At 42.8% G+C, this 15,483-nt stretch overlaps 1 protein-coding gene across 8 annotated transcripts in view; it reads right to left on the reverse strand.

Annotated features, from left to right (window-relative positions):
- The window catches only part of TBC1D32 (TBC1 domain family member 32), a 478,427-nt gene that overhangs the window by 224,152 nt on the left and 238,792 nt on the right, over positions 1-15,483 (reverse strand). For all 8 annotated transcript variants that reach the window (XM_068231378.1, XM_068231377.1, XM_068231379.1 and 5 more), the window contains one exon: positions 2,397-2,535. In XM_068231378.1, the coding sequence (XP_068087479.1) occupies positions 2,397-2,535 (139 nt within the window). The remainder of the gene's footprint in view (positions 1-2,396; positions 2,536-15,483) is intronic.

Below are 15,483 nucleotides of genomic sequence, written 5' to 3' on the forward strand. Positions count from 1 at the left end.
AATAGGTAGCCAGGTGTGCCCCCAGCAGGAGGGGAGCAGCGCAGTGGAAGGAGAGCTGTGAGCAGCGGTGGGGAAGGGGGGCCATCTCCCCCGTCCTTCCCTCACCTTAGGGCTCTCCCTCCCTCGCTCTCCCCGCCAGAACTATCATTTGCGGTGACTGGCAGCGGGCGGGACTTACCTCTTCCTCGTTCCAGCGCGAGTACTCCACTGCCGCTAGTCTGGTCCAGACCAGAGCAGATCCGGCGCCGGAACGAACGAGGAAGAGGTAAGTCCCGTCTGCTGCCAGTCACTGCAAATGTTAGTTCCAGAGGGGATAACGAGGGAGGGAGAACCCTCAAGGTGAGGGAAGGAGGAGGGAGATGGCCCCCCTTCCCCCCCGCTGCTCACAGCTCTCCTTCCACTGTGCTGCTCCCCTCCACAAATGCCAGGGTGGACGGCGTCCACTCTCTGAAAAAAGCAGACGTCCACCCACGTCCACGCCCCACTCGACCCCTGCATATTACCTTCCCCTTTCCGTGGCCTGGCATTGGCTTGTGCACTTGCCACAGTGCTGCACATCTACCCTACCCTACATCTACCATAGTGTCACATAGTTCTTTCTCCTAGCATGCTCTGAAGGTGCACTAGGGGACTCTGCAGTTGCTCCTATTATGCTAACAAGTGATGTCACTGCAGCTCATAATGATAGCCTGTAAAGGGGACACCTCTACAGGCAGTAGAATGTGCAACTGCCAAGTCTTAGCAAGATGCAGTGAGAAACGGGGCCTGATCCAATTCCCTTTTTCTCCAAGTTTTCTCTTAGGAGACAATTTCACAACTCATCAATAAAATGTCCTTTAAGCCACCGGCAAGCAAGAAAATTATCAGAATAATTTTGACAGGACTTTTTCACCTACTTTTTGGTACTATTTCAGTTGCTGTGCTGAAAAGTTATTTTAAACAGAAGATGGAAAATTATCTCCTAGTAGAATACTTAGGACAAAAAGTGAATTAGATATGGGCTATAGTTTCTTATTGCAGGCAGGGAAGGGCGATAAGAGGTACACATGGCTTTTGTACACACACTGGGGAAGGTGTAGGAAGAGTCAAATACTTTATTACACACTGAATAGAGAGGAGCTGCTGAGGTGGAGAGTTGCATGAAGAGAAAGCAGGCTAGGGATCTGTAGCTGTGTGCTGGGAGGGGAACTCAAATTAACTCAAATAAAAAATACAGAAGTGCAATGGACAAAACGTGCATTGCTGATTGATGCAGATATAGGCCCATATGTAATTAACGTTTTCTCCTAAGTTTTCACCTAGGTGATATTTTTAAAGTAAACTAGAGACGATAAAAAAATACAAGTTTTATACATACCTGGGGCTTCCTCCAGCCCCATGCGCAAGCAGCCACCAGACAGATACATAAAGAGTGCACTACTCTTGCGCAGACTGGCCGAAGTTACGGGACCTGGTACCAGTGATACAGAAGGCTGAGGACGGCGGCGTGGGAGCGATCTGTGCGGATGGGGCTGGAGGAAGCACCAGGTATGTATAAAACTTTTATTTTTTATCTTCTCTGGTATACTTTAAACTTGTCAATAAAATGTCCTTTAAGCCACCAGAACACAAGAAGATGATCAAAATAATTTTGATATTACTTTTTCACCTACTTTTTGGTACTTTTTGAGTTGAAAAGTGATGAAAAGTTATCTTAAATCAAAGTTGAAAAATTATCTCCCAGAAGAAAAGTCAGGTGAAAAAGTGAACTGCATATGGCTCCTAGTGTCATGTCATGCCCATTTTTTATAAAGTTCCATACGGTGCCTTACTATTAAAGTGGTCTAACACCCAGCATTTCAACTTTGCTTTAAAAGATTGCTTACAGTTTATAAACTATTATGCCAGATTTTTTTTTTTTTCGCAGAAATTCACTGAATGGATTAAACATGACATTTTAGTGCTGCATTTAGCTAGAAATCCTCCTCCGTGCTTGCTTGTTTAGTTACAAATGTATCTATCTACAATGTAACAAACAAACACTGCTCTGAGAGAACAAAGAGGGCTTCCCTGGCAGGCTTTTCAAAGGTCTATTTGTATTCCAAATAAAGATACATTTGTAACTAAAAGATAAGAACGGATGCGGATTCCTAGTTAAATCCAACACTAAAATGTCATGTTTAACCCATTCAGTGAATTTCTGCTTAAAAAAAAATCTGGCATAATAGTTTGTAAGCTGTAAGCAATCTTTTAAAGCAAAGTTGTAATGCTGGGTGTTAAACCGCTTTAAGGGTACCCAAAATGCACTACAGTGCTTTTTGTTTAGGGCATACTCTTCTAAATGTACATGCAATCACGGCACTCACATAACATTATAATGTGTATTTTTTGTGGGTCTTTTTACGTTCCAAACATACCTGGAGTTTTTTGGTAAATCGACTAAACATGTAAGTCACACATTCATTGATAGCTCCTGTCTGTTGGAGAAAGAGAAGTCCCCTTGGAGTAGCAGCAAAGTTTAACAAGCAATCCAGCAAAGATTCTTCCCATACCATACTGCAAAGAAAGATATGAATACTAGTTATGTGCATATGCAAATAGCTACAAGTTTAAGAGTACAAATATAAATCAGCTACTAAGATAGACACTTTATATTTGTTATGGTAGTACATACAAAATCAAGTAAACTGTTATGCTAATGATTATGCTGCTCTCACACAATTTATACATATTCATAACCAAGCCAAGTAAATGCATTTCAGCTAGAGCACAGCAGTACTAGAAAAGCAAGACACCTATTCACTGGCTTCTTTCTAAAGTTATGTTAGCTGTACATAAAGCACACTGCAGACCATTCAATCAGTACTGACTTATTAATGACTGGTTGAATATGATGCTTTACATAGGGCCTCTAACTCATGCTGAGATTCACCATTATGGTCTTACTTTTTGGACATGTGCTTAAAGTATTGACCTGCAAATACAGAGTGGCAAATTGCACTTTACAGTAGTTCAGTTCTGAGCTGTTTAATCCTTTTGCTGCATCAAATAAAAATGTAGTGGTTCTCCATAACTTAACCGGGAACCCTTTATCACAAGTCCTGTTCACATAGTCATACACACCTTTATCTTGCAGGGGGTTTAAGTTTCTAAAAAGGACCTACAAACATTTTAGGAATTATTTTTCTGGCAGCACTGCTAGAACTAATCTCGCCATGCTTGTGTGGGTTTACTTTGGGCATTCCAGTTCCCTCCCACACCCACAAAATAAACCGATGACTAAACTGGTCTCCTCAAAATTGCCCTTACACTATAATAGGGACATTAGAGTATGGCTATTATAGAGGTTAGACTTTGAGACTAATTGAGGAATGGTTAGTGACATATATTCTTGATGTACTGAGTGAAGTGCTATAGAAAATGTCAGCATTTTTTAAATGTGTTATAATAAACATGTTTGGCCTACAAGGGCAAAAAGGGGTTGATTTTCTTGACTCCAACATCTCTTCTTAAACAATACAATATGGTGTTGTCTTTTAGACATATTCTTGCACCGAACAGCTGCAAGTTAAAGAGAACCCGAGGTGGATCTTCGGGGGCAGATGGGACACAGAGCCATGTTCTCTGCCTAATGACATGGTTCTGTGTTCCCCAACTGCCACTCTCTGCCCCCCCCCACCCCCCCACCGCCATGCTATAGCCCCCTGAGTTTAGACACAAGATTTGTCGCTAACTCGGAGGTAAACAGAGGGGAGAGGAATTCCCGGTTTAAAACGCTTGCCAGGGGCGTTCCTACAGGGTTTCCTGAGCTGCCATTGGGCAGCTCTCTCCCCCTGGCCGTGCCTCCTGCCACTCCCCCGACTCCATGCACACTATGAGAGACAACACAGTCTCTCAGCGCAGCGTGCAAGGAAAGTGGGCCACTGCAGCCCACGGGAGAGGCGGGGAGCGGCAATTTTTGTGGCTACCTGATAAGCTCAGCCCTGCAGATCACGTAGCCTAGTTTTTTGGGGGTTTTTTTAGCCCACCTCGGGATCTCTTTAACAAAACAATACTATACTTTATAATAGATCTGTGATTTTTTCTTTGGCAGTAAATCAACCTACCATAACCAGATAACCTTTTAAATCATGTTTGGATGCCTCAGTCAGGTGATTATTTTGTGCACACAGTGATTTTTAAAAAGCTATATAACTTATTATACTACTTCCCTAAGTCTTGGATGTGTACACTAAAATATTGGCAGCACCGATATCTTGTGCCCAAAAACAGATACAAGTCAAAATTTCCAAATTAATTTTATATTATGTCTCATGTTAATAAAGATGCAGGAAATAAGCTCCTATAATGGAAAGGTCTTGGATGCACTCCAACTCTTATAATTAGGTGCAAACAGTCTGTCTGCCAGACCAAAGACTCGATTCAACAAGTTGCAAAAAAGACCGGGCATATTCACATATACTGTAATCTTATTTAGAAACTTCACTGTTCTATTCAAAAACTGTACATACACAAATATAAGGGCTGTCTGTTGGACAAGTGCTGGGCTAACTATGACCCACAGGCCATATTGAGCACACGTATGCTGGGAATTCGGCCAGCCAATGGGTGGCCAAATTCCTCTCCTCCCTCTCTGCAGAGTTGCGAGCAGGTGATAAGAGGTGGGTTAACTCACCTAATTGCTACTTCCAGCATCAGATCTCCATGGCCACAGCGTCGCCACTCAACAAGCCGTCAGGATGTGCCAGTGTGTACTAGTAAAGTCAGCCAGCATGGGAACAGTGTTCACCCACAAGGTCTTTGACATTGGGGTGGTCTGAAAATAAATGTACTGTGTATTCTGGCATATAAGACTTCTTAAAAGTTGGGGGTCATCTTATACGCCGGGTGTCATAGATGCTGGGTCGTACGCCCTATCCTGTTACCGCCTCTCAGATCTTGCTGCTGAGGACTGTAGTGAAGCGGCGCAGGTTACCCCCAGGTCTTAACATGCAAGGTATAGAGGCTGAGGCCAGGAAAACCAGAGTACCACCAGAGCAAAGCAAGACTATGCAGCTGGTTGATATCAGGTAATAGAGCAGAATGCCCTTGTGGAGGAGATTACACAGATCACACCAGGAGCTATGAACAATGGAGCAAGATTGCTCAGAGCAACCGCAGCTCTGAACTTCTGATAACCGCCACAATAAACAAGACACAATGGTTGCTCAGTACGACCATAGCACTGAGCATCTGATGTCCACTACACTGAGTAAACAAGGACAGACAACAGACAGACAGAAGGAATCCTTGCCCATCTAATCGCTTCCCCAGCGATAGCAAGCATCCACACAGGCATGGACAAGACAAACAGGAAGGAGCGTAACTAATAGAAACTGCAGCTATAGTTAGGTCCACAGGAAGAGGACTAGCAGGAACAAAAAGACAGAAGGATTGTTAATGCCCCAGCAATAGCAAACATCCACACAGGTTCAGACAAGACAAACAGGAAGGAATGTAACTAATAGCAACCGCAGCTATAGTTACGTCCACAGGAACAGCACTAGCAGGAATACTACCAGTCACCAACGTGGTGAAGGCAGTCTGCACGCTATCAAAATAAGAAAGACTTCACTGTACCCTCGCGTGTGCAGCGAACGTCCACACACACACACCTACACACACTTTCTGCACAGGTAAACTAAGAACCAATGTTATTCAATTGGCTAGTGCACACTTGAATGTGCTTTCCCCATCCTCTGCATGCATTTTCTCTACCAACTACATTCGCTTATGTGATAAAACGTGCATGTTTACGCACAGACATACATGGTGTGCTGAAAATGCATAAAGAAAGCTGCCTGACAAGTGCACTCCCAGCCTCAGCTTACTATACTCACTTGCTCTGCAGCCTTCTCCAGCATCACCACAGTACAGAGCACTTGGGGAGGGTTAGAGAGGTTGGGGGTTGGGCGCTGTACAGAAGAGCCTGCTCTCCACTGAATAGGGACTGTCTACAAATCTTTGTCTACAAAAATTTGTATGATTCGTTATCAGTGGCTGAACAGATGCAGCCATTAGAACAATTGTGCAGAATATAGAAAGCTTTTTCTCTTTGTGCCAAGACTCCTACTGCATCACTACATTACACAGCACTTGGGGAGGGGTAGAAAGGCTGGGGGTAGAACAGCACTGTACGCAAGACCCTGCTGAACACTGAGCTGCAGAAGGCAATGAGACTAAAGGCTCATACACACATCAGACCATAGTCTTTTGAAAATTAAAGATCACAGACCAATTTTACCCCCTTCCATGTAGTATAAGAGCCATACCTACACAGTCTATTCTATGTAGCTGAACTCCCCATCAGACAGAAATCTTTGCAAGATGCTGCACACAAAGATGCTGTAGACATCAAAAGATCAGTATCTACAAAAGATCTGTTCCTGCAAAAGATCCGTTCCTGCAAAATGCATTCATAGTCTATGATATCTGCAGATCATCATACACACCTTGTTTAACAGACATTCATCTGCAGATCAGATCCGCCAGGATGGATCTTCAGATCTGCAGATGATTGTCTGATCTGCAGATGAATGCCAGTTAAACAAGGTGTGTATGATGATCTGCAGATCTCATAGACTATGAATGCAATTTGCAGGAACGGATCTTTGGCAGGAACAGATCTTTTGCAGATACTGATCTTTTGTGTCTGTATAGCATCTGTGTGTGCAGCATCTTGCAAAGATTTTTCTCTGATGGGGAGTATAGCTCCATAGAAAAGACTGTGAAGGTATGGCTCTCATACTACATGGAAGGGGGTAAAATTGGTCTGTGATCTTTCATTTTCAAAAAACTATGGTCTGATGTGTGTATGTGGCCTTATTGCGACTGCACTCAAAACCAAGTAACCGAATGCAAGCAGAGAAATCAAAACGGCTCGGTTGCAGCTCCACTGCAACCGATAGGATATGCTACAGGTGGGATCCTTACAGTAGTTCTCAATAATTTCCCTCCTCTATTAAGGCAGACATACTTCTAAACCAACATTAAATATCAATAAGCTCTGTTACTCACTGCCATTCGGCAAACAGGCTCACCAACTGGATAGATGTTTTAAAATTCTATCCTTTCGGCATCAATATGAAAATTATACTTGTGTTGATTATGTTGCTCCAGCAATAGCTAAAGCTGAATTTTATATTCATGCACTGTATATAATCCATAACTGAAAGTCTCATTTATACTTGTAATGTTTGCCAAGTAAGGCAAGGATAATTTTCCCTATGCTATGATTACTATTAGCATTTTCAACGCTGTTTTAAATTAGATATTTATAACATCAACATTTCTGCTATGGCAGAAAAGTAATTTCCTGTCTTATCTACGCATGCTGCAATTTCCATCTTAGTATTCCTTGGCTTGCATTGAAACTGCAATCTGTTAACTAATTAGTTTTTCCTTTTTGTATTTGTGTGACTTACTTAATACTGTAGGGGATGTATGATAGAAAGACAATAGAGCTTATACTGTATTATGAGGATCTGTAATATACACAGTAAAACTAAAATGCCTGCTTACTTTACGAGTCTTCTGCAACAACTTATCATTCAACAGCTTTATTTTGGAGTGTTTTAACTTATGTAAGCATGCACTGTTCCTCCATTGTCCCCTTACACTTTTGTTTGCACGATTTTATAATTTAAATTGCTAGATAATATGTAACATGGAGAAGGCACATTGAAGAATCAAACTGATACAACCTCAACATGTCTAGTTTGGGATTGTGCCAATCTTTATACACTGCACAGCAGCTGTTATAGTCTTGGGTAAGCCTCCAGTTTTTGCATCGCACATATTACATTTGCATTAATTAGCAATACACAAACTTTTGTGTATTACATATTTCTGTTTGTGCCATAAATATATTTAAAATACCTGGATGGTCGAGTCCTGTCGCTCCATCTCCTGCAATTTCTTGGCAAAGCTGCTGTCCACACAGCTCCCCCATCATCTCTCACATGAGACAATCAAGACAGAGATGGGAGAGGACATCAACCAGTCTTTCCCAATAAGTGCATATCACATGAACTGACAGCCCTCACTGTATGCTTGTGCTTTTAGGTTATCACGTTGTGGCTAGCACGCCAACTCTGCAGTGGAACAGACTCTGATTGCACTTTTCCTGTCCTCTTTGTCTTAATAAACAGGCTATATGCAATAAACCAGTGAGAAGTGTTTTTTTTTTTATAGCATGCAAGTAAGGTAATGGGAGGTACAAATAGCTTATATAAACACAGAAGAGAGAAAGTGATACATGTTAAATGCTGTATTGCGTACTAAGCAGGGTAGAACTGTAGTTACAGTGCTGTCCACAAAAAGTTACACTATTTCAGGATAGGAAGGAGGTGGGTAGAGTTAGGTTGTCTGTTTGGTGCTGAAAAAAGTAACGCCCTCTCTGCTTGGAGCAACGAGCTAGAGGATCGAGTCAGCAGCCAGATGGTTAAGTATTATCTGCCTTGCTATTTAATGCAAATTTACTATACTATGCACTAAAAAAATAATAGCTGAACTATGGACCTAAAGCATGCATAACTAGCCCAAATGCATGGACTCAAATGAATTCAAAACTATTGTGGGTTAAGGCAAGGGCTAAGGCTAGGTTTCCACTGCAGCGAATTCAGTGCCGATTCCCCGTCCATGAATTCGGATGGGATTTGGGAGCCTATTGAATTCAATAGGAAGCATCTGAATTTGTGGACGGAAAAAAATCTGACGGCCTGCAGCATATTCTCGCGTTACCCGTCCGAATCCTATAGCCATGCATAGGGAGGGATTCGGCTGCGAGACAATGGACAGCTGTGCCGACATCGCATCTCACAAGATGCATGATGAGCACAGTTGAAATGTAGTCGAAGAGAATATAACACGTCTAGACAAGCCTTGCTGAATGACCCTGTAATGAGATGGTTATGAAGGCTACCATATTGATTTCATTTTAGACAGGGCCAGCTGTCTGGCTGTCCTGTTGAGCTTATGCATCATTACTGACATCAGGTACTTTGATTATAGGCTGACTATCATTCCATTGTAATGCTGCTTCCTTTCTTTTTCTGTGGCACTACTACTACTTATCTGCAGCACACTGCTATCTCTCTCATCTAGTTTTTTCTCTCTAACTTTCCTAAAGTATCCCTCTCACCATTTTAGCAGTCTCTATCCCCCAGACTCACTTCCCTCTCGCACACACATGCGCTTTTAAAAATAAGATGTACAAAGTTCCTTGCGCTCCCAACCAGTCGACCAGAACCTCCTCTTTGATCTTAGCGCTTGTGCTGCTCAAAGTGAGGGCTCAGTACCAATGGATCTATAGAAGGATAGAGCGCTCCATAGTGCAATAATCAAAGGGTAAAATATTTATTTAAACGATTAAAATATACTCACAAACATGAATAGAAAAAGCGCTTGTCAGCGGTGAGCCAGCCGCTTACGACCGGGCAGTGGATGGCAACGCGCTGTGGCCAGCAGCGCGATCTCCGTTAGTATGAGCCCATACTAACGGAGATCGCGCTGCTGGCCACAGCGCGTTGCCATCCACTGCCCGGTCGTAAGCGGCTGGCTCACCGCTGACAAGCGCTTTTTCTATTCATGTTTGTGAGTATATTTTAATCGTTTAAATAAATATTTTACCCTTTGATTATTGCACTATGGAGCGCTCTATCCTTCTATAGATCCATTGCTTTTAAAAATAAGGCTGTTTCAAATTATTTTAAATACAAAGAGGTCATTTACAAAGGAGATACAAAGAGAAGAGCAGCAAATATATTCTGTATCCATTTAACCACTTGAGGACCAGGGGATTTTTCCCTGCGCTGTGCTGGGTGGGCTCTTCAGCCCCCAGCACAGGTCGTGTTTGCTGCAGGGCGATCAAACATCCCCCCTGCTGGGTGTCCTGCTGGGGGGTCTGATCGCCGCCGCCTGCTTGTGCCTTGCGGGGGGGCTCCTCAAAGCCCCCCTCCGCAGCGCTATTCTGCCCTCCCTCTCCTTCCCTCCCTCCCCTTCTCTCTACGGGCGGTACAGGACGGCAATCCGTCCTGTACCGCCTCTGATAGGCTTCAGCCTATCAGATGCCGGCGATCCCCGGCCACTCAGAGGCCGGGGATCACCGATCTCCTTTATGGCGCTGCTGCGACTGCAGCGCCGTACGCTGTAAACACCGGGGATTTCTCCCCGCGTGTTTACAATTAGCCTGCGAGCTGCGATCGGAGGCTCGCAGGCTGTTCACAGAGACACCCTCCGTGAACTGACATGGAACAGTTTCCATGGAAACCCACTTACGACCAGCCGCCGGCTATCGGCGTTAGGCGGTCGTTAAGTGGTTAAACTATCTATTCATATGCAGAGAGATTTTTAAAAGGGCCAAATTCTCAGCAAATACTAAGGAGCCTTTTAATAAGATGGTGAAGAGCTGCTGCTTTATATGCTGCCCCACCACTGCATATCAGCATAAAGTATAAACTCTGGATTACTTATTAAAGGTCTGAGTTAAATTACACTATAAACAACAACTGTGATATACCGCAGTATTTGCTTTCTTCTTGCAAGCTCTTGTCTAGTCAATATAGGTGTAATCAATAAAAACACGGCATGAATATTCCCACACTTCTATAAAAACAAAGTATATTATTAGTGGTCAAGAGTTGACCAGTCTGCAGCCACATTGTGTATGAGGTATGCACTCAACAATAAGTGCACGCTCGTGTGCAGTCATCATTAAAGAGGACCTGTAACCAAGGATTGAACTTCATCCCACTCAGTAGCTGATACCCCTTTTTCCCATGAGAAGTCTTAACTTTTTATTGAACAGATCATCAGGGGGCTCTGTAAGGCTAATATTTGAAACCCCTCCCACAGAGTGATGTCAGGACCTAGGCCCTGACAGTTTCCTGTCTGTGAACAGTGTTGCATTGTGGGAAATAAAGGTTGTTTCCAACTGCCAAGCAACAAGTATCTCCCTCTGTGCATGTTTAGATCTATTAAAAAAAATGTTTAGCCTATTGCATTGTTAGGGGGTTTGGTTATAGATTATAGCAGTTGGTGCTTGCTGTCTTTTTATATCTGCCAGTAGTAAAGATGATTATTGCAGGCTGATTGTGGATAAGCAATATGATCAATCGTTTCTTGATCTCTCTTCCCTGTTTTCAACTTCTCACTTTGCAATGTACGGATTTTTTCCCCTTTCCCTAAAGGTCCTCTTTAACTTATGGGCTGCTGCTATTCTGTGATAAAGATGCTATAAGGCATTTATAATCTTCCCATCATATCCTTATAAATACTATGGGCGATATATTTTATTATTATTAAAAAACAAACAGCTAGTTTATGTTCGTAACAGCCTTAATAAATAAGCCCCTTGATGTCTGGAGTGAGCACAGCAGTTTACTGCACATCTCCTTCAGCAAATCACTGACTAAATTTAAGCTATTGACAATTTTCTCTCAGTTCTTGAAGCTGGCAGGGCTGCTAATAGACAAATTAGTCAATTATCTCAATCAGTCACCCAGAATAATTTGATATGTGTGCCTGCCATGCGTTGGTATCGCTATTACAGAGTTGGTGTGAGCCCTGCAGTGTTTGTGGCCATTCCAGAACCAAACTTCACTTGTAATTTTGCCTAGTGCCTTCTTTTTTCATAATTAATATTCTCTTGTATTAAAGTTACTCATCTATGGAATCTGTGTGTGTAGTTAGTCCAAGGGTGAAGGGGATTATTTCCATTTTGAATACACATCAACATTTTCTACTCCTTTTAAAACTAGTTCAATGTTTGCATAGAAAACTGATCTTGGAGTAATTCTAACGGAGAAACAATAGACTTATACATTTCAACAAATTAAAAAATCCTCCAGGTCACAAGATATATCCTGCACTGTCTCCTATTTGTTTTCATAATTGGGGAGCTGATGGTAATTTACTACATATTTTCTGGCAATGCAAAGATGACCAAGAACCAGCACAAGCATTAATTGTGGGACCAAATTGTGATGCTCAAAAAGCGTTCAAATGGTCGTATACTGCTTTTCTCTTGAAGCTGCAATGTGGATCATTGTGAGTAACTGGAAGATACCCTCCCTCCACTTGACACAATTTGAGAATAGACTGGACACAATCATGGAAACTGAGATGCTAGTCCATATCATATCAGGTACCAAAATATCAGACTGGCAAGAGTGGTCTGAACATAGGCAGTCTCAATGGCCAAGAGCATTGTTCTACCCACTTACCCTGCCTGCCATGTGATGTCACTCCCACATAACTATGTCAGAAAATATTGTTTTGCAATCAGCAATACAAGCCAGCAATTTAAATAACTAATCAACTTTATTGAGGACACAACAATATAAAAACACTTAAAAACAACACGTGGGGGAACCACAAAAGTAGGCTAACAACAATGATTACAGAAATGGAAAAGCTGCTGCAGGTTATAAAACAACATTACAGGTATTGGTAAGTGCCATGATAGGCATAGAATTAGATGGGCAACGCCAATCTTGTCAAACGAATAGTCAAAAATTAACCTCTGAGTATTGTCCCTTTAAAAATGGCAAATCAGCGCTTACACAGCAAACCCGAGTTACCTGCGGTGTAAAGGTGAAGTGCCCGGGACCCCCACGCACTCCCTCATGCGTTCCGCGGTTGTGCACTTCTCTGGAGAAAAAGCGGGCAATTGCTGGCTGGTATTGCTGATTACAAAACAATCTACTCCAACATGAATGTTTTTTTCTTAAGTTATGTGTATAAAGTTATCTCATCCATAGAGGCACTTATCATGGTGTTGTAACGAATGGTGTAGCAATACAGACGTCTGATTATGTGTGATCTGCAGAATCACCGATAATACAGATGCTATACCTGATTATGTGGTGATCTGCAGAATCACCAATAATGCAAATATAGCTAGCAAGGTGTATAGTGCTTGGTGCAACAGTAACTGAATAGTTTTGCTAGACCTCAGCAGAGGAGCTGGTGGGCACTATTGGTACACAGTAACTGAATAGTTTTGCTAAACCTCACCAGAGGAGCTGGTGGGTACTATTAAAGAGCACATCACCAGTGACAGGACTCACTGGTGAGTAGAATGGTCAGACAGGCTAGGATCAGTAACAGGCAGGCAGGTACAGTACAAAATCGACAGGCAAGAGAGTAGTGAGATATCAGGCAGAGTACAGCAACAGAGTCAGATGGGCAGAAGTACAGAATCGATTAGCAAGAGCAAGGTCAGAGGGTAGCCAGAGTCATACACAGAATATCAATATACAATAATACAATAATCCTAGTCTTGTGTGAAATCCCTGGTTTTCTCCCAGATCAAAACACACCGGATACCATCTAAGGTCTGAGCGCTAACACATCAGTATTCGCAACAGCAGACAGGTTGCGAGTGAAGACTGAAGGCTTTTGAAGCAGAGGAGACCCCACGGCCGTGCCCACCACCAGCCAATCCGGAGCGTCGTGAGTCTCCTCTGACGTCAGCCGACCGGCTGGTCAGCTGACGCGCCTCCTCCCCGCATAAAGGTCCCGTCTCCGCGCGCGCCTGCGTGATACAACAACCCTATGAGCAATGGACAACCCCGTCCTCGGCGTACTAGACGCCAGAGGAACGGGCGAAGTCCCAGGGTAGGGAAGCGATGCGGCTGCGGAGACACCCTGCGTGCCCGCAGCCGCTGCTTCCATGGATGTTACAGGTGTATGTTTTATTGATATGTTAGTGGCTCATCTTCTTAGTTAATGTCACTCATGTCGCACTGTCTGCCCCAGCTCCCCTACACATATACACACAAAAAGCAACAGAACACATCATTAGCCTGCAGGCTAGTGAATCCTGTGTAAATCCTTGGCTCATGTCACCTGAGGAATCAAGTTCCAATTCTTAAAGGGGGACATGCCTTGAACAAGGCCTTCTTTTAATTATTGTGACACATATTGATGTACTGGGCACATTTTCTTTTTATTGTGGAGCTACATTTTAAAAGTCATACAACTTAAGCCTAATTTATTTGTACATGTAAAGAAAAAAAAAATCAGCATTCATACGTCCTATTGCCCTGCACTGCACGCAGTTCATTGACTGATCTAATTGTTAGTTTAGTGTTTGCAATGCCTGTGAGATTTGCAAATCTCCTGGTATATTAGGCTAATTAGCTTACAAATGATACAGCTGTTTTAAAGCATATTGGTGGGCTATTTCTATGTTTGTTTCTTTTTCTGTATCACTTATCAGCTATGGCTTCACTAGCTTTATCTTAGTTTATTTAGATGCCTCAAGTGAGTTTGTTTCCGTGCGGCTGGGGATGGTAATTTTCACCTGACAATGTTCTTAATTGACTGATGCACATACATATCCACATGGATTAGACAACTGCTATGACTGAATCAGATCTTAACCTGTGCCTGACCTCTCCTAATAATACAGTAGAATAGCTTTATAGTAAACTCCAAGGGAATGGGCAAAGTAATTTACTAATGCCAAAGTTTACTATATCAGAAATTGTCATACTCAAGTACATAAAGTACACAGCAGTACTGTATCTTAATTCAATCAATAATTGGGGGTCATTTTTTTTCGATGCTTCAGCAAGCAAGCACTGACAATGCCTAAGCAAGATCAAAATGCACAGAGCTCAATATCCAGGGATTTGCAATTAATAATCACACAACAGCTTGCACAGGAAGCATAGGTCTCAATAGTTAATGCAGTGAGCATCTCTGTCCACATTTCTGTGCAGCCTGGATGATACTGTAGCATTGCAGCCATGCACAAGCAAGTCACAGATGACAGGCAATTCCTTAAGTAATCAGGCAGCAGCTTACACAGTAAGCACAGGTCTCACCGGCTGGTGCTTTTGAGGTAATCCTAAGCGGGCCCAGAGCAGCGTGCAGATAGCAAGCAAGCAACAAGTGGCTGCCAGCCCACCCACGGACCAAGGCTCATGGGTCTCCGCATAACACATTCTCCAACCCACTTTTCCACTATAGTTGTGATACAGAATACCACAAGGGCCAAAACCCAGGCTTACTAGAACAGAAGGTCTGAAAAGGAGAGAAGAGCTTGACACTAGACACGGCAGGTGGACTGGAACCGCTGGCGCTGAAGATCACAGTGAAATGACAAAGTTTCAGGAGAAGAAAGAGAGGCACTGTGCCCTTAAAGCGGAAAATAACTCTGCATTTCAACTTGGCTCTAAAACATTATTTACAGTATATTATATGCAACCAGCATTTTTTTTTTACTAGACCAGCATTGGAAGGGTTACACAGGGCTTTAAAGTTCCTGGAGATTTCTGCAGATGCATCCGAAGCTGACATAGATACATTTTGTTTACATAAATGTATCTAAGTGTTGAATGTGACTCACTCTCTGACTGAAAAGGAGCTGGAGGACAGCCAAAGAGTGTGTAACATTTTTCAATAGATACATTTAACTAAATAGAATGTAATAATCTGAACTTCTGCATATCTCTC

Source organism: Hyperolius riggenbachi, chromosome 4 (genome assembly GCF_040937935.1).
Source record: "Hyperolius riggenbachi isolate aHypRig1 chromosome 4, aHypRig1.pri, whole genome shotgun sequence".
Lineage (NCBI taxonomy): Eukaryota > Metazoa > Chordata > Amphibia > Anura > Hyperoliidae > Hyperolius > Hyperolius riggenbachi.